This window comes from Dryobates pubescens, chromosome 31 (assembly GCF_014839835.1).
Source record: "Dryobates pubescens isolate bDryPub1 chromosome 31, bDryPub1.pri, whole genome shotgun sequence".
NCBI lineage: Eukaryota > Metazoa > Chordata > Aves > Piciformes > Picidae > Dryobates > Dryobates pubescens.
Genome location: NC_071642.1, coordinates 1793962 through 1811077, shown reverse-complemented (window position 1 = coordinate 1811077; position 17116 = coordinate 1793962). Strand labels below are relative to the sequence as shown.

Sequence of the window (17116 nt, the reverse complement as noted above, 5' to 3'; positions counted from 1 at the left end):
ATCATCCACTCCAAGCCATCCCCCCCTGCCAGAGCAAGGGTCACCCAGGAATGCATCCAGGTGGGTTTGGAATGGCTCCAGAGGAGACTCCATAGCTTCTCTGGGCAGCCTGCTCCTGGGCTCTGCCACCCTCACCATAAGGAAGTTGTCTCCTCAGGTTTACTTCTCAGCTATCTCTGGTTGACAGCATCCAAGGCTAATGGAGGATTGAAGAGAAGGCTCCAGGGAGACCTCAGAGCAGCCTTCCAGTACCTGAAAGGGGCTGCAGGAGAGCTGGGGAGGGACTTCTGGTAAGAGCTAGGAGTGCTAGGATGAGGGACAATGGCTTTGAGCTGGAAGAAGGCAGATTGAGACTGGGGAGGAGGAAGAAATTCTTGAGGGTGAGGGTGGGGAGAGCCTGGCACAGGCTGCCCAGGGAGGCTGTGGCTGCCTCCTGCCTGGAGGTGTTCAAGGCCAGGCTGGATGAGGAGGCCTGGAGCAGCCTGGGCTGGTGGAGGTGTCCCTGTGCATGGCTAGGGGTTGGAACTGGATGATGCTGAAGGTCCCTTCCAACCCAAACCATTCCATGAATGAACCACTGCAGGTCCAAGCACAGCTAATGCCTGCTGAGGGCAAACTGTTAAATAAACACTGGGCTAAAAATGTTGAATGAGATGGAAACTATTTCAGGAGGGTTTCTTCAGTCACATAAATGTGGCAGAGAGTGTGGTGGGTGAAGCTGGTGGATAGTGAGCATCAGCTAGCAAAGAAAGCCCAAGTCCACTCTTCCCTGCATTCCTTTTGTCACTTGCAGGCACTTTGGAGGGTGTTGAGTCTCAGTGGTGAATCTATTCAATGTCCAAACCCCTCCCCAGTTCTTTTTGCTGTAGTCAGGGCAGCAAATACCACTCAGAGCCCATAGAAAATGTGCTGCTTAAACTGCATTTTTCTTCCTCCTGAATTCACTTAGTGCTGGTTCTGCTTTTGCTATTTATCTAAGCCCCCAGCCAGCCAAACCTGAACGAAGGTTCCAGGAGCCAAATAACTGTTTGCATATGGGAACCTTCCTCTCAAAGGCATGCAAGAAATGCACAAACCCCAAGCACACAAAGGGAGAGAAAGAGAGAAAAGACAAAGCTTGGGTTTGCATTTGGAGCCTGGAGAGCAATGCTGTGGATCAGAGATGCTTCCTTGGATCAGTTCAGCTCCAAGCTTCCCACTGATTGCAGGGAATGTCAAGGTACCTGTGGAAAATCCATGGCTGTGGCATCAAACTGGAGGTGGCAATGTGGCTGGCTGTGAGCCCTGATTGTTTCCATGGGATGGGTTGGCTTGGAAGGGACCTTCAACACCATCCAGTTCCAACCTCCCTGCCATGGGCAGGGACCCCTCCCACCAGCCCAGCTTGCTCAAGGCCTCATCCAACCTGCCTGTCCCTGGGGCAGCCTGTGCCAGAGTCTCCCCAGCCTCCTCCTGAACAACTTCTCCCTGTACTGAAGGCTGCTCTAAGGTCTCCCTGGAGCCTTCTCTTCTCCAGGCTGAACCACCCCAAGCCTCTCAGCCTGTCCCCACAGGGGATGGCTTCCAGCCCTCTGGTTCTGGTGCACTGAATTTGTTCCTGTTAAGGTTGTTAATCTGTTTTGCTTCTTCCCACCTTCAAAGAGTAAAGGGAGGTAAACACCAGACCTCAGGTATAAATGCAAGACCTCAATGCCTCATGAGAGCCAAGGTGGTGCCAGTCCCACCCCTCCTTTAGGTCAGGAGTGGGGAGTTGCACCCAGTCATCCTCATAGCCTGCACTGGACTCTCTCCAGCAGATCTCTGTCTCTCTTGAGCCACACACTGGACACAGTATTGCAGGGGTGGTCTCCCCAGGGCAGAGCAGAGGGGGCAGGAGAAGCTGCCTAGACCTTCTGGCAAATAAGGCAGGATCAGTGAAGCAGGCTCCCTGCTCTGGCTGGGCTCAGCTGCAGCTGGAGGGCTGGGTGCTTAGCTCCCAAACGTTTTGCTGTTTGAGCTCTCAGGAGCTCAGGGTTTACGTTAAAACATTCTGTGGAAAAACACTTGCAGCTCCCTCTGCTCTGCATGGCAGAGCTCTGTGGGCATGGGCCCAGCACCCAGGGGCACCCCTCTCACTCCCAGGGGGCTCCCTTGCATCCCTCCTGCTCTGTCTGGCAGCTCAGGGACCCCTTGCAGAGGATGCTGCTCACGGGGAGCTGGCTGTGTGCTGCTCTTGTGCTGCCCTCTCCTTTTCTCTTCTCCAGCCCTCCCCCCTCCCTCTCCCTGGGAGGCTGAATCTGGAGGATGTTTTCAAACCCTCTCTTATCTCTGTTTCCCCAGCGTTTTGGAGCTGCTTTGAGCAGGAGGGATGAACAAAGCCCAGGCTATTTACATGGCAGGCAAGGTGGCTTCTGAATGAACCGGTGACAAGTGGAGTTTTTATCAGCCCTGCAGGCTTGTAAGATTACTCCTGGCCTTTCTCAAATGCATTCAGACTTTGACAGCCCTCTGAGATCAGGCAGGGAGTTCTTCACCTAGGGGGACAATTGTGGCTTTTTTAGGAGTGGGGAAATTAAAGCATCCTGCTGAAGGTCATGGAGCAAGCTGGTGGCAGAGCCAGAAATAGCACCCAGAAGCTAGGAGTTGTTTGGGGTGGGTTTTTTTTGACTCTTTTCTGTATTTCCTTTCCTGTCACTACTGTTTGCTTGGATACCAAGAGAGCTGTGTGTAAACAGAAGGTTTCCAGAGGCACAGCAGCCTCCTTATCTGCCTGATTCACTCAGTGGTGATGCAACCTGGCACGCAGGTTTCTGCAAGGCCTTCCACGGAGGCGCTGCTCCGGCTGCCAGCGGCTGCCACCTCGAGCAACCAGAGCCTTAAACTTGGCCCTATCTGAAACATCAGCTGCTGGAGCAGGGCCCTTCTCACCACACAACAGGCTGCCCAGGGAGGCTGTGGCTGCCTCCAACCTTCAGGTGTTCAGGGCCAGGCTGGATGAGGCCTTGAGCAAGCTGTGCTGGTGGGAGGGGTCCCTGCCCGTGGCAGGGGGGGTTGGAACTGGCTGATCTTGAGGGTGCCTTCCAACCCAGCCCACTCTGTGAACCTCCAAAGAGGTTGGGGCAGATGATATCTGAGGTCTCTTCCAACCTGAGCCATTCCATGGTGCTCTGATAAGGCAGAGGGGGAGAAACAAATCACCTCTGAAACCTGCTCTTAGCCTCCCAGCTGTCCCCTCTCTGACACCATCATTTTCCAACCCTGCTTTTTGGTTATATTTAGAAGTGCATTTTCTGTTCCTTCCCTCTCCTTTCTGGGGAACAATTGTGCAACTTTCTTTTTTTATTAACACAATCCTTGTATTAAAATTAGCTCTAGAGCCTAAAAGGAGCCCTGGGTGTAGGAAGGCAGCTACCTCCCTTCCTCACACTTCCCCTGCATCTTCCACTGGGATTTTGTTCCTGTCAAACTCTGCTTCCTGGGGCATCCTCTGGGGTGTGTGGCTCTGCTTTCCCCCTGCTGATCTGTCCCCTCTGCTCTCTCCCCTCCAGCAGTGAGCATGCAGAGCTCAGAGGGAGGATCAGACTCAGCAGCTTCTGTGGCACTTCACACCTCAGCAGCAGCCCAGGCTCCGGTGGTGCAGCCGGTGCCAGCCTCGCAGCAGGTAAGGTGCCAGCAGCTGGGGATGCTGTTGCCATGGAGAAGGGACCTGCTTGCCTGCCAGAGGGATTTTCATCCAGGCCTTTATGTGAGGGAGAGAGCTGGTAATCAGCTCATTGAGGTAGTGAGCTCTGGGATCCCCAGCACAAGAGTGAGATGGACCTGCTGCAGGGGACCCACAAAGAGGGCTGGAGAAGCTCTGCTATGGGGACAGGCTGGGAGAGTTCAGTCTGGAGAAGAGAAGGCTCCAGGGAGGGCTCAGAGCTGCATTTCAGTGTCTGGAAGGGGCCTATAGGCAGGCTGGGGAGGGACTGCTCAGAAGGGCCTATGGGGATAGGGCCAGGGGAAATGGTTTGAAACTGGAACAGGGCAGAGTTAGGTTGGACATCAGGAGGAAGCTCTGCGCAGTGAGGCTGGGGAGACCCTGGAACAGGTTGGGATCCCATCCCTGGAGATATTCAAGATCAGGCTTGCTGTGGCCTTGGGCAGCCTGCTCTAGTTGGAGCTGTCCCTGCTGAGTGCAGGGAGGTTGAACAAGATGCCCTTGGAGGGTCCCTTGCAACCTGCTGCAGTCTGTGAAGCTGTGACTGTGTGCTGCTGAAGGCCATGGGGATCTCCTCTAGACACAGGACTGAGGCTGGAGCTTGGTGACCCAGGGAAGCCCCTCCATGCCTCTGGGATGCTTGCTTCACTGCAAACCTCTCTTGTCACTATTTGATGTGGCAGTAAAAAAGCCAGGAGGCAAGGAAGGAGTCCTGCAAAGCAGCTCTGCAGAGGAGGTAGAGAGCTGCAGAAGCAAGAGGTGGAGGGAGAACTAATGCAGAGAAGAGGGTTGGAGGAGCCACGTGCTGGCCTCTTCCTTTGGTAGGTGGATCCTGACATCTGCAATTGAGGAGGAGGATTCATAATTCATAGACATCAATCTGAAGCACTTGGGAGCTCTTCTGATAGGAGAGAGGAGAGAACTTCAGCTGATGAATGGAAAGTGCCTGGTGCAAAACAGGAAGGGTTAAGTAAAGCTGGTTCCTTTTTAGCCCCTTTGGGGAACTGGCAGAAGAAGTTTCTGTTGCAGGAAGCTGGAGGGGTGGCTGGGGACAGCTCAGCTACACCCTGCTCCAGCTCCCAAGGGAGCAGAAGCAGCTGCCATTGGAGGCCTGGGGGGAAGGAACAGTTAAAACCCCAGGACTTGGTGGGAGCACTCCAGGAGATGTGGCCATGGCCATGGTGTGATTGGCTCTGTGCTTGGCCAGCTCTCTGTCACCTCTCACCCTTCCCATCTTCAGTTTCCCTGGGGGACTCCTCTTGTTTGTGTTGGAATGGGGTGGACCCTGCTGGTCACTGGTGTCCAGGAGCTTGGGGACCATCAGTCACTGGTGGGAATGTGGCTGTGACAACATCCTGAAAGAAGCTCAGAAGATCCAGCAGCTTTGGATGCTGAAATTCTCCCTCCAGCCATTGTCAGTGCTGTTGGCATGAGGTGGAAGTTTAGGTGGAACTCCATGGATTAAGGAAGAGCCAGAATATGGTGGAAGATTGCTGAAGAGGAGGAGTGTCCAGAGCCTTCCCTTCTCACCAGCAGGACAAAGAGAGCACTAGGGATGAGCTGCTGGCAGCATGACTGGTGTGAGGCTGGAGGCTTTGGTGGTGTTGGTCTCTGCTCTGCCTTCCAGTGTGAGCAAAGGCTGTGTGAGCAGGATGGCTTCACCTTGCAGGTTGGGGCTGAGTGATTCTTTTGGTTGGGAGGCAGCAGGAGCAGGAGGTGCCAAAGTGCCCAAGGAGCTGAGCTGGGCCAAAGCAGGAGATGACATTTCCTGAGGGTGTCTGGAGACAGGCCAAGGGGCAGTGGTTTGAGGCTGAGGCAGAGCAGGGTTAGACTGGAGCTGGGGGAGAAGTTCTTCAGTATGGGAGTGGTGAGACCCTGGCACAGGCTGCCCAGGGGGGCTGTGGCTGCCTCCTCCCTGGGGGTGCTCAAGGCCAGGCTGGTTGAGGGCTCAAGCAGCCAAGTCTGGTTGAGAAGTGTCCCTGCCCATGGCAGGGAGGTTGGAATAGCTGAGCTCTGAGGTCCCTTCCAACCTGAGCCATGCTGGGATTCTATGATCTGCAAGGTGCTGAGCACTCTACAAGATGTGTGTCCAACCTCAGAGTGCTGAGTGTAGCACCAAGAGCAGAGGGTGCTGGGCTCAGGCTGGGCTCCTGTGCAGGTCCCACTGGAAGGATGGGGGCTGCAGGGTTGCTCAGGGGTGCAGCTGCTGCTGCTGGAGGTGTCAAAGGTTTCCATGAGGGTCTGGGAGGGAAAGCCTCCTGTGCCACAGCCTGGAAGTGAGTGTGTCACTGTCTCTTCTTCTTTCAGAGGGTTTTGGTGCAAGCAGCAGGCTCTGCTCCCAAAGGAGCACAGATGCAGCAGATCTCTGTCCCCAGAGTGCAGCAGGTTCCACAACAGGTAATATCTCCAGGGTGAGAAACCTCACAGGGATCCCCACAGGGCAGTTGAGAGTGTGCCAGAGAGCTGCTTAGGGAAGCCCAGGCCCTTAAAGGCTTCTGTGCAGTTGGAGAAGTGGAGACCACTGCAAGCAGCTTTCTCCAGCTCTTGCTCCCTTTCTTAGCCTGATGGCAAAAGAACCTCTCAACATATTTAAAGCTTAGGAAGGACCTTTGTGGCTTTCCTGGTCTGGGAGATTTGATGGATGCTTTTAATTTGACAGAGGCTTGTAGTGGTAGGATGAGAGGGAATGGATTGAAGCTGGAGGAAGGGAGATTGAGACTGGGGATGAGGAAGAAATTCTTGACTCTGGGGAGAGCCTGGCACAGGCTGCCCAGGAGGCTGTGGCTGCCTCCTGTCTGGGGCTGTTCAAGGCCAGGTTGGATGAGGCCTTGAGCAGCCTGGGCTAGTGGGAGGTGTCCCTGCCCATGGCAAGGGGGTTGGAACTGGCTGATCCTGAGGGTCCCTTCCAAGCCAGCCCATCCCATGGCTCTCTGAGGCAGTAACTGCAGGCTGTGGTGCTCATTGCAGGTGCAGTCGGTGCAGCACGTTTATCCATCCCAGGTCCAGTATGTGGAAGGAGGAGAAGCTGTTTATACCAATGGAACCATGTAAGAGTCTCCTGTTGGCTGTAACAGGGCCCTGCTCCCACCCCAGACCTTTGGTCCTCCCAGGCTCCTTCCATCCTGGCACTGCAGCTGGCACTGCCCGACGTTAGCAGGAGGAAGAGGAGGAGCAAGCATTGCCTGTGCTAGGCTGTGTGCATGGGGGGCAGTTCCAGCCAGACTCCAGTCCAGGGAGACCTTAGAGCTGCATTTCCACAGCTGAAGGGGACCTTCCCACCCCCAGCATGCTGGGGTTTGGGGATTCTGTACTAAGAACAGAAATAATAAGGGAAGTTTAAGTAACAGCATTAGAAGAGAAGGAAAATCTGTGTCAGCACAGGGGGCAGCAGAGCAAAGCCTACTGCCACGGAGAGGGGGTCTGGGTTTGGGGGAAGCTGATCCAAAGTTCTTCCCAGCAAGAGAGATTGCCCCTTGGAATGAGCTGCCCAGGGAGGTGGTGGGGTCAATGTCCCTGGAGGTGAAAGCAGAGTACAGAATGCAGCATTAACCAGGGTGGAAAAGACCTTTGAGATCATCAAGTCCAACCTCTCACCCAGCACTATCTGATCAACTAAACCATGGCACCAAGGGCCTCATCCAGGCTCCTTTTAAACCCTTCCAGTGATGGTGACTCCACCACCTCCCTGGGCAGCAGGTATTTAAGAAGAGCCTGGATGAGGCACTCACTGCCTTGGTCTGATTAATTAGTTAGGGTTGGGTGATCAGTTGGGCTTGATGATCTTGGAGGTCTCTTGCAACCTGGTTGATTCTCGTTGCCCTTGATTGCATGAGTCTATGATTCTATGACTCAATGATTATGATTCTATGATTCTATGAGTCCATGATTCTATGAGTCCCTGATTGCATGTGTCTATGATTCTGTGACTCAATGATTATGATTCTGAGTCTATGATTCTATGAGTCCATGATTCTGTGAGTCCCTGATTGCATGAGTCTATGATTCTATGACTCAATGATTATGATTCTGAGTCTATGATTCTATGAGTCCATGATTCTGTGAGTCCCTGATTGCATGAGTCTATGATTCTATGACTCAATGATTATGCTTCTGAGTCTCTGATCCCATGACTCTATGATTCCATGATTCTGTGATTCTGATTCCATGGTTCTGTGATTCTGATTCCATGATTCTGTGATTCTCTGGTGCTGTGAGTGCTGCTCTGACTCCTGCCCTGTTGCTGTTCCCCTCCAGCCGAGCCACCTACTCGTACAGCAGCGAGGCGAGGCTCTACGCCCCCAGCAGCGCCGCCTCCTACTTCGAAGCCCAGGGAGGTGGAGGAGCTCAGGTGACTACAGCGACATCCTCTCCTACAGCCATTCCCTCTCACAACATGGTGGGCATCACCATGGACATTGGGGGAAGTCAGATCCTCTCCAGCTCAGGAGCCTATCTCATTCATGGGGGGATGGAAAACACTAGACATTCTCTGTCACATACTTCACGCTCCTCTCCAGCAACGGTATGTAGCCCTGCAGGCCTGGGGGCTCAGGGGGCCGAGCATTTGACTCCCAGGGGAACTGGGACAACCCTTCCCAAATGAACCTCCCTGGCTTTTATCTCTGTGTGATTCTGTGTAACTTGCCTGGCAAACAGCAGGGACAGAACAGACACTGGTGTACCGCAGGGGGGTGGGTTGCTCCCTCCCAGGGGGGTCTGCGCTGTTCTCTCTCGCTGGCGGGCAGAGGCTCGTCGCGAGTTGAGCTCTGCGCCGTCAGAGGGTGGTGCTGGGGCAGGTTGCTCAGGGAGGTTGTTGAGGCCCCATCCCTGCCAAGTAGTCAAGGTGAGGCTCAACAAGGCTCTGAGCAACCTGCTCTAGTGGAGGATGTCCCTGCTGACTGCAGGGGGGTTGGGCTGGGTGGCCTTTGGAGCTCCCTTCCAACCCAACCCATGCTCTGGATTTCTTTGGGGGATCACTGAGATTTCACTGCCCTGGAGATAAGAACATCCCCAAGCTTTGGGGGGGTTTTATTCCCCCCATCCCCAAGCTTTGGGGTTTTTGTTCCCCCCATCCCCAGGCCTTTGGGGGTTTTATCCCCCAATCCCCAGGCCTTTGGGGGTTTTATACCCCCCCCCCCCCCCCAAGAGCCACATTTTGACTTTTCCAATTCCAACCAATTGTCTGCACTTCCATTTCCTGCTGAGGGCAAGGTCTGAGCACTGGGCTTGGCAAGAAGGAAACTCAGAAGCAGCTTTTTAATTGGGAAGAGCCCTGCAAAATGCATTACTGCCACAGTGGCTGATGAGCACCCAAGGTGTGGCAGGGGGGTTGGAGTGAAATGATCCCTTCCAACCCAACCCATTCCATGGATCTATGCCAGGATGGTGGTGCCAAGTGAACAGCAACCAAGGAGCCTTTGTCTCTATCTCCTACACCATTGTCTCTTCTGTCCAGGTTACAGAAAATGGATTTTAGGGCTGATGTTGATCAAATCAGAAATGTTTCCAAGCTCTGCATTGTTTGAATCCTGTCAACCAAGGTGCCAGGTGGCCAGAAGCACAGGCTGCAACTCTGGGTGTTGGGGAGGGGGGAGGTAGAGGGGTCCAACTCTTAACCCAAAAAAGCCTTTCTGCAGCTAGAACCTACCAGGCCTTGGATCTGAGAACCTACCAGGCCTTGGATCTGAGAACCTACCAGGGCTTGGATCTGAGAACCTACCAGGCCTTGGATCTGAGAACCTACCAGGCCTTGGATCTGAGAACCTACCAGGCCTTTGGAGCAGCTGCTGCCTGCAGCTCAGTCTCTGGGACCCTGCTCCCCTCCCTTTCCTGGCTGACTTGTGTGTGTAAAGATACTTGTGGGTGTAACTCAGGGTGTGTGGCTGGATGGGAAAATGGGACCAGCAGCACCCAGGGAGAAAACCAGGAGCAAGTTCCCTGCTCAGCACTCTTGGAGGTGACATCTTCTGGTGAGACCTCAACCTGAGTACTGTGTCCAGCTCTGGGGCCCCAAACACAAGAGAGAGAGAAACCAAGATGATCAGAGGGTTGGAGAACCTCTGCTCTGGGGACAGGCTGGGAGAGTTGGGGCTGTTCAGCCTGGAGAAGAGAAGGCTCCAGGGAGAGCTTAGAGCTGCATTTCAGTATCTGAAGGGAACCTCCAGGAAGGCTGGGGAGGGGCTGCTCAGAAGGGGCTGTGGGAATAGGATGAGAGGCAGTGGTTTGAAACTGCTTTGGAACAGGAGAGATTTAGGTTGGGCATCAGGAGGAAGCTCTGCACAGGGAGGGTGGGGGGACACTGGAACAGGTTGCCCAGGGCTGTGGTTGAGGCCTCATCCCTGGAGGCATTCAAGGTCAGACTGGCTGTGACCCTGCTCTTGTTGGAGCTGTCCCTGCTGCCTGGACAAGATGAGCTTTGAGGATCCCTTCCAACCCAGTGCAGTCTGTGAATCTGTGAGGTCTGGGCTGCTTAGATTGGACTTCCTTTTCCCCCAGACTTTTAGGAGGTTGCCTTGATGGTTTTGGCATCTTTGTGCCTTGGGGTTGCCTTTGGTCCTGGAGTAAACGTGCTCTGCCTTAGGTGGAAGCAGGGCAGGGGTCCTTAGCTTGAGGTGGAAGAGAAAATTCCAGCTGGAGCTGGGCTGGCTGAGCTTCACTGCTGCTATGAGAGTTGTGTGTGAGAGAGTTTGAACTGTCCAGGGCTGGAAGCTGGCATCAGAGCATCTGAATTTCTGCTCCAGCTGGTTCTGCTGGAGGAAGGAGCTGCTGATCTTGTCACCCTGCGTGGGACTGCACCTTGCAAAGCTGCACAGCTTGACTCTGGGCTTTGGGGTTTGTGTGTGGCTTTTATTTCCATGGTGATGAGCACAAGGTGAAAAGCTTGGGGAGGATTTGTGTCTTGTCCCACAGACAGATTTGGTTTGTAGCTGTCTAACAGGAGATGGAGCAAGGAAAGATCCCAGGAAGTGACCTGCAGGAGAATGCCTCTGGAATCAATTCATTCCCTTGCATGCAGGAAGGGACTTTCTGCAGGTGTTGTGACACAAAATGTCTGTGGCTCTTGTGGAGAGGCTCAGGAGGGTGAAGCCTGCAGGGCCTGAAGGCAGTCCAGGGATGTGTCTGCTCCAGTGTCCCACCCTCCTTGTACTGAAGCACTTCTTCCTCAGTTCCTGCCTAACCCTGCTCTCCCTCAGCTTCAAACCATTCCCCCTTGTCCTGTCTCCTGAGGAAGGCTTGAGGCAGAGCTGCCACTGAGACCTTGAAAGCAAGAAGAGTGTCTCCAGGGGAGGCTGGAAGCAAGGCAGAGCTTCAGGATTAGCAGTGGTGTCAGAGCTGCCTCAGGAGGCTGAAGGTGTTTGGTAAAGCCTAGAATAAAACCTTCCAGTGTTTAAGGCACCTCAGCTCCCAGCTCTGCTGGACCTGTCCTGCTCCTCCCAATGGGCTGAAACAGCACCTGGAGCAGAGCCATGCAGTGGCAGTGCCAGCAGAGCACTCTTAGGCTCTGCCTTCTGGAGACCTTCCATGAGTGGATCCTCAGGGGGCTGCTCTGAAGCTTTCCCTTGGAGTATTGGTGCAGGAGGTGTGAGGCTGGCTGGCTGCTCTGTCCCTTCTGCATGGGACAAAGTGCCCAGAGGCCAGGCAGTGTTGCTGTGCCAGTAGAAGAGGCATTGCTTGAGGGGCACTGTGCTGCTGCTTGAGCACAGGAAGGAAGCTGATGTCTCCCTCCACCACCTGACTCATTTCCTGCAGGCTGCATCAGCAAGCAGCCTTTGGTTCCTCATGGTGCAGCACCTCCTGCTTGAACAGTTTCCTCAACCCAGTGAGACCCCAGCACCAATCCTGCCTCCAGCTCTGGTGTCCCCAGCATAAGGACACAGAGCCCAGAGGAGGCCACAAAGGTGATCCAAGGGCTGGAGCAGCTCTGCTGTGAGCACAGGCTGAGGGAGCTGGGGCTGTGCAGCCTGGAGAAGGCTCCAGGGGGACCTCAGAGCTGCTGCCAGGGCCTGAAGGGATCCTGCAGGAAGGTTGCAGAGAGACTTCTCCTGAGGGTGTCTGAGCCAGGCCAAGGGGGAATGGTTTGGAGCTGAGGCAGAGCAGGGTTAGAGTGGAGCTGAGGAAGAAGTTCTGCAGTACCAGGGTGGTGAGACTCTGGCCCAGGCTGCCCAGGGAGGCTGTGGCTGCCTCCTGCCTGGGGGTGCCCAAGGCCAGGCTGGAGGAGGCCTGGAGCAGCTGAGTCTAGTTGAGAGCTGTCCCTGCCTGCGACAGGGAGAGGTTGGCGTAGCTGATCCCTGAGGTCCCTTCCAACCTGAGCCATTCTGTGATGCTCTGAAGTGGGCACTGCATGGAGTGGAAGACCCAAAGCCCCCTGGCCTGGCTCTTGCCCCCTGGCAGTGCCCCTTGCTGCGATGTTTGCATGCCAGCCAATAACTCCTCCGCAGCTTCGCCCCCCGGGGGCTGTGCCTCATCTGTTTGCCTCTCTCCCCTGCCTGTGGGCAGAAAGCATTTAATCATTCAACTATTAATGAAAGAGACAATCAAGCCTGGCTGTTGCTAACTCTCTGATTTCCTTTCTTTTTGTTTTGTTTCCCCCTCTTTGGTTGTTGTTTTTGTTCCCTCCCCCCTTCCTCTGCACATTTCTCTGTAGCTTGAAATGGCGATTGAAAACCTCCAAAAAACTGAAGGCCTTACATCACACAAAAGCAGTTTGCTCAACAGCCATGTAAGTGACCAGCACCATTTACAACCTTTCCTCTAGTTCTGGGGTGTTTTTTTCCCCCCTCCCCACCTCCCCACCCCCTGCTTTGCCCAGTGGCATCCAGAGCCCAGCGCCAGGAGCAGCCTGGAGCGCAGCAGCTTCCCCCTCAACAGCAGCAGAAACTTCTTTGGTGTGAGCCCTGCAGCAGGCTGCCCAGAGAGGTGGTGGAAGCCTCCTTCCCTGCAGAGATTCCACCCCCACCTGGATGCATTCCTGCATGACCCTGCTCTGGCAGGGGGGGTTGGACCGAATGACCTCCAGAGGTCCCTTCCACCCCCTCCCATTCTGTGACTCTATGACACAGAGCCCATAGGTAGCACATCCCAACAGCCTTGCTCCTCTGAAAGCCTTTCCTGCTCTTTCCATGCCTCAAGGAGGACCACACCTGGTGCAATGCTGTGCTGAATCCATTTGCTAGCCCTCTGTCTCCTCACTCTGCCCCTGATTTCCCTGCTCTGTGTGCAGTTCCCACTCTCCTGCTGAGCCTTCTGCAGCCTGCTGTGTGGCTCCCATGCAGTAACACTTAACAGTGAGCACATGCTTGGGGGGAGGTTTGAGGGGTCTCATTCAAGCCCTGTTGAAGCAGCAGGAGGTTGGAGTGAGGCTGGTCTTGGTTTGGGCTGAGAGAGAGGAAATCCCTGCACTGACAGTGACTCAAAGGAGAGAGGTGCCAGAGGTGTCACTGCAGGGGTCAGGAGGAGTCCTGTGTCACTGCAGGGGTCAGGAGGGCTTCTGTGTCACTGCAGGGGTCAGGAGGGCTTCTGTGTCACTGCAGGTGTCAGGAGGGCTTCTGTGTCACTGCACAGCTCAGGAGGTATTTTCAGAGTTACTGAGACAGAGCTCAAGTAATGGAGTGGGGGATTTGGGACCCCAGAAGTTCTCCAGGTGCAAGTGGTGAATCTTTGGGGTTGAAAGAGCTGGGGCTGTTGAGCCTGGAGAAGGCTCCAGGGAGAGCTTAGAGCTGCATTTCAGTATCTGAAGGGGGCCTGCAGGAGGGACTGTTCAGAAGGGCCTGTGGGGATAGGACCAGGGGCACTGGTTTGAAACTGGAGCAGGGCAGGGTTAGGTTGGACATCAGGAGGAAGTTCTGCACTATGAGGGTGGTGAGAGCCTGGGACAGGTTGCCCAGGGCTGTGGTTGAGGCCCTGGAGACGTTCAGGATTGGACTTGCTGTGGTCCTGGACAGCCTGGAGCTGGAACTGTCCCTGCTGAGGGCAGGCAGGTTGGACAAGATGCCCTTGGAGGGTCCCTTCCAACCTGCTGCAGTCTGTGAGGCTGGGAAAAGAGGCAGATCCTGGAGCAGGAGTGGAAGACACTCAGGCATGTGCCAACCTCTACATCCTTGTGCCTGCTTAGATCCCACTGATTTCTAGGCCCAGGTTTGTGCTTGGACTCTGTTGTGAGGAGCTGCTGGGGCTGGTGGCTGGTGGGATCCATAACCCCACTTCTGCCTTGCCACTGATCTGGTGTGGCTGCAGCTGCTGCTGCTGCTGGAGCTGTGCCTCCTGTGCATGCAGGGCTGGATGGAGAGGGAGGTCTGCAATATGCTCATCCCAAACCTCCCTAAGAACAACCAAAGTGCTCTTCCCCAGGCTATTGGTTGGAGTCCATTGGTCCATCTCCTCCCTTCCAAGATTCTCTTCAGTCTTTATTTGATTGGCACTGAAGTCATTTGGCCAACAAAAGAAGGTTACTGGGGGGGTTGCTCTCTTTGCCTGTCAGTTCCTGTGCTGATGTTGTGTGCTGGGCCTGCCCTTTCCAACCAGCTGGGGATAAATAATTGATATTAATTGCAAACCTGCCTCGACAGAAATGTCAGAAGCAGCTCAGGCAGCCAGTCCTGACAGCTGGAAGGACCCCCTCTGGTTTTCCAGGTTGCTTTGGTAACCCTTCACTGGCCTGGGAAGGGAAAGGCTGCAGCCATGCCAATCCTCTCAGCCATAAGGACTTTGCAACCTGGTTGGTTCCCTTTCCATTTTCTTCCTCTTTAAGGCAGTGTCTCAGCATCTTTCTTCTTGGAAAACCACAAGTTCCTCCAGCTGGGAGTTTGGCTCTGCAGGAGCAGTGTGCCCAGGGCCAAGGGCATCCTGGCCTGCATCAGGAACAGTGTGGCCAGCAGGAGCAGGGAGGTCATCCTGCCCTGTGCTCAGCACTGCTTAGGCCACACCTTGAGTCCTGTGTCCAGTTCTGGGCTCCTCAGTTTAGGAAAGCTGCTGGAAGGTGTCCAGAGAAGGGCAACAGAGCTGGGGAGGGGTCTGGAGCTCAGCCCTGGGAGGAGAGGCTGAGGGAGCTGGGGTTGCTTAGCCTGGAGAAGAGGAGGCTCAGGGGAGGCCTTCTTGCTCTCTGCAACTCCCTGAAGGGAGGTTGTAGCCAGGTGGGGGTTGGGCTCTTCTCCCAGGCAACCAGCACCAGAACAAGAGGACACAGTCTCAAGCTGTGCCAGGGGAGGTTTAGGCTGGAGGTGAGGAGAAAGTTCTTCCCAGAGAGAGTAATTGTCCACTGGAATGTGCTGCCCAGGGAGGTGGTGGAGTCCCCATCCCTGGAGGTGTTCAAGAAAGGACTGGATGTGGCACTTGAAGCCATGGTTGAGTTGTCAGGGGGTGCTGGGTGCCAGGCTGGACTTGCTGAGCTCTGAGGCCTTTTCCAACCTGATTGATTCTGTGATTCTGAGGCTGCAGCTGCACCCACGGCGGACTCGGAGCCAGCAGGGGGACTCTGCTGGAAAGCTCCTGCAAGAACCTGAGAGTGGGTTTGTTTGGCTGAGTAGTTTTTGGGGGAGCTTGGAATCCAACCCAGATGAGTGCTCTAAATTAACTTCTACCAATTAATTACCCAGCCTCCAGTTCTCTTGGGCCTCTCAGTGTCAGATGAGCTCTCGGAAGCGTCGCCGGCTGCTGGGCCGCAGCTCCTTCCAGCCTCTTTAGACTTTTCTCCTCTCTGTTTATTTGTCTTTTCCACCCTTAAAGCTCCAGTGGTTGTTGGACAACTATGAGACAGCAGAAGGTGTCAGCCTTCCCAGGAGCTCTCTCTACAACCATTACCTGAGGCACTGCCAGGAGCACAAACTGGACCCAGTGAACGCTGCCTCCTTCGGCAAGCTGATCCGCTCGGTGTTCATGGGGCTGAGGACTCGCCGCCTGGGAACCAGGTTGGGGTCAAAACAAACCCCCCTCCTGCCCCTCCTGCCACACCTGCTGAGAGCCTGAGAGGGGCCTGCAGGGAAGCTTGGGGAGGGCCTTTTTACAAGGGTTTGAGGTGATAAGGTGAGAGGGAAAGGATTGAAGCTTGCGGAGGGGGAGGTTTAAATTGGAGGTGAGGAAGAAGTTGTTGACAGTGAGGGTGGGGGAGAACAGGCTGCCCAGGGAGGTTGTGGATGCCCTCTCCCTGCAGGTGTTCAAGGCCTGGTTGGATGAGGCCTTGAGCCAGCTGGGCTGGTGGGAGGTGCCCCTGGTGAGCTCTGGAGCTCCCTTCCAACCACCACCATTCCATGATGCTTTGATTCACGCAGCACTTGGCAGCAGCCCCAGGTGTGCTGAGAGGAGCAGGGTGCCCTGCAAGCCCAGAGTCACTTGCAGAGCCACACATCCCAGCCCTTTCCACTGGGGAATGTGCACTGAAGCAGTTCTGTGGTGATGCTTCCAGGGGGAACTCCAAATACCATTACTATGGGATCCGCCTCAAGCCTGAGTCGCCTCTGAACCGCCTGCAGGAGGACACCCAGTACATGGCCATGAGGCAGCAGCCCATCCACCAGAAGCAGAGGTAGGTGCTGCCAGCACCTTGGAGCTCACTAGTGGTGCCCCCAGGGCTGCCTTGGGCAGGGGACCTTTCCCAAAGAATGCTACAGAAGGGAAAACTTCTTCACTGTGAGGGTGGCAGAGCCCTGGAGCAGGCTGCCCAGGGAGGTTGTGGAGCCTCCTTCTCTGGGGTGATTCCAGACCCACCTGGATGTGTTCCTGTGTGACCTTCCTTGGCAGGAGGGTTGGACTCAGTGATGTCCAGAGGTCCCTTCCAACCTCTACCATTCTGGGATTCCCATTTTCTCTTTTTGTGCTGGCACCTTGAGCAAACTTCCCAACCCTAAATTCTGCCTTGGGGAGCACTTTGCAAGAGGAGCTTCTCCTTTTCCCCTCTGCTGGAGTAAGTGGCAGAAAGAAGCCCTCCAAATGCAGCCCCTGCCTTGGGGAGCACTTTGCAAGAGGAACTTCTCCTTTTCCCCTCTGCTGGAGTAAGTGGCAGAAAGAAGCCCTCTGAATGCAGCCCCTGCCTTGGGGAGCACTTTGCAAGAGGAGCTTCTCCTTTTCCCCTCTGCTGGAGTAAGTGGCAGAAAGAAGCCCTCTGAATGCAGCCCCTGCTGTATTCCCTGCTGGACACCATGCTTTGCTTGTGCCTGTGGAAATCCCAACCATGCTCTCCATGCAGGTACAGACCAGCTCAGAAGATGGATGGGGTGGCAGAGAGTGGCTCCAACAGCAACCTGCACACTACCCCTGAGCAATCAGTGGCTGCTCAGAGTCAGCACCACCAGCAATTCATAGGTGAGGAGGCTGCTTTGGTGGCTCAGGGAGCTCGTGTCGAGGCTTGGAGCTTTAAGAGGAAGGAAGGATTCCCCCTGCAGGCCAGCCCTGGCTGTCCTGCATTTGTTTGCTGTTCTGCCAGCTCTCCAGCATGATCCATAGCTG

At 55.0% G+C, this 17116-nt stretch overlaps 1 protein-coding gene across 3 annotated transcripts in view; it reads left to right on the top strand.

Annotated features, from left to right (window-relative positions):
* Nucleotides 1-17116, top strand: part of RFX2 (regulatory factor X2) — a 38557-nt gene that overhangs the window by 14744 nt on the left and 6697 nt on the right. The window contains exons 2-9 of one of the 3 annotated variants that reach the window (XM_054175304.1): nucleotides 3528-3640; nucleotides 5987-6076; nucleotides 6647-6726; nucleotides 7934-8201; nucleotides 12324-12398; nucleotides 15401-15582; nucleotides 16077-16196; nucleotides 16857-16972. In XM_054175304.1, coding sequence (XP_054031279.1) covers nucleotides 3536-3640; nucleotides 5987-6076; nucleotides 6647-6726; nucleotides 7934-8201; nucleotides 12324-12398; nucleotides 15401-15582; nucleotides 16077-16196; nucleotides 16857-16972 — 1036 coding nt within the window. In that variant the 5' untranslated portion in view covers nucleotides 3528-3535. The remainder of the gene's footprint in view (nucleotides 1-3527; nucleotides 3641-5986; nucleotides 6077-6646; nucleotides 6727-7933; nucleotides 8202-12323; nucleotides 12399-15400; nucleotides 15583-16076; nucleotides 16197-16856; nucleotides 16973-17116) is intronic. The other 2 variants (XM_054175302.1, XM_054175303.1) reach the window with 2 other exon arrangements.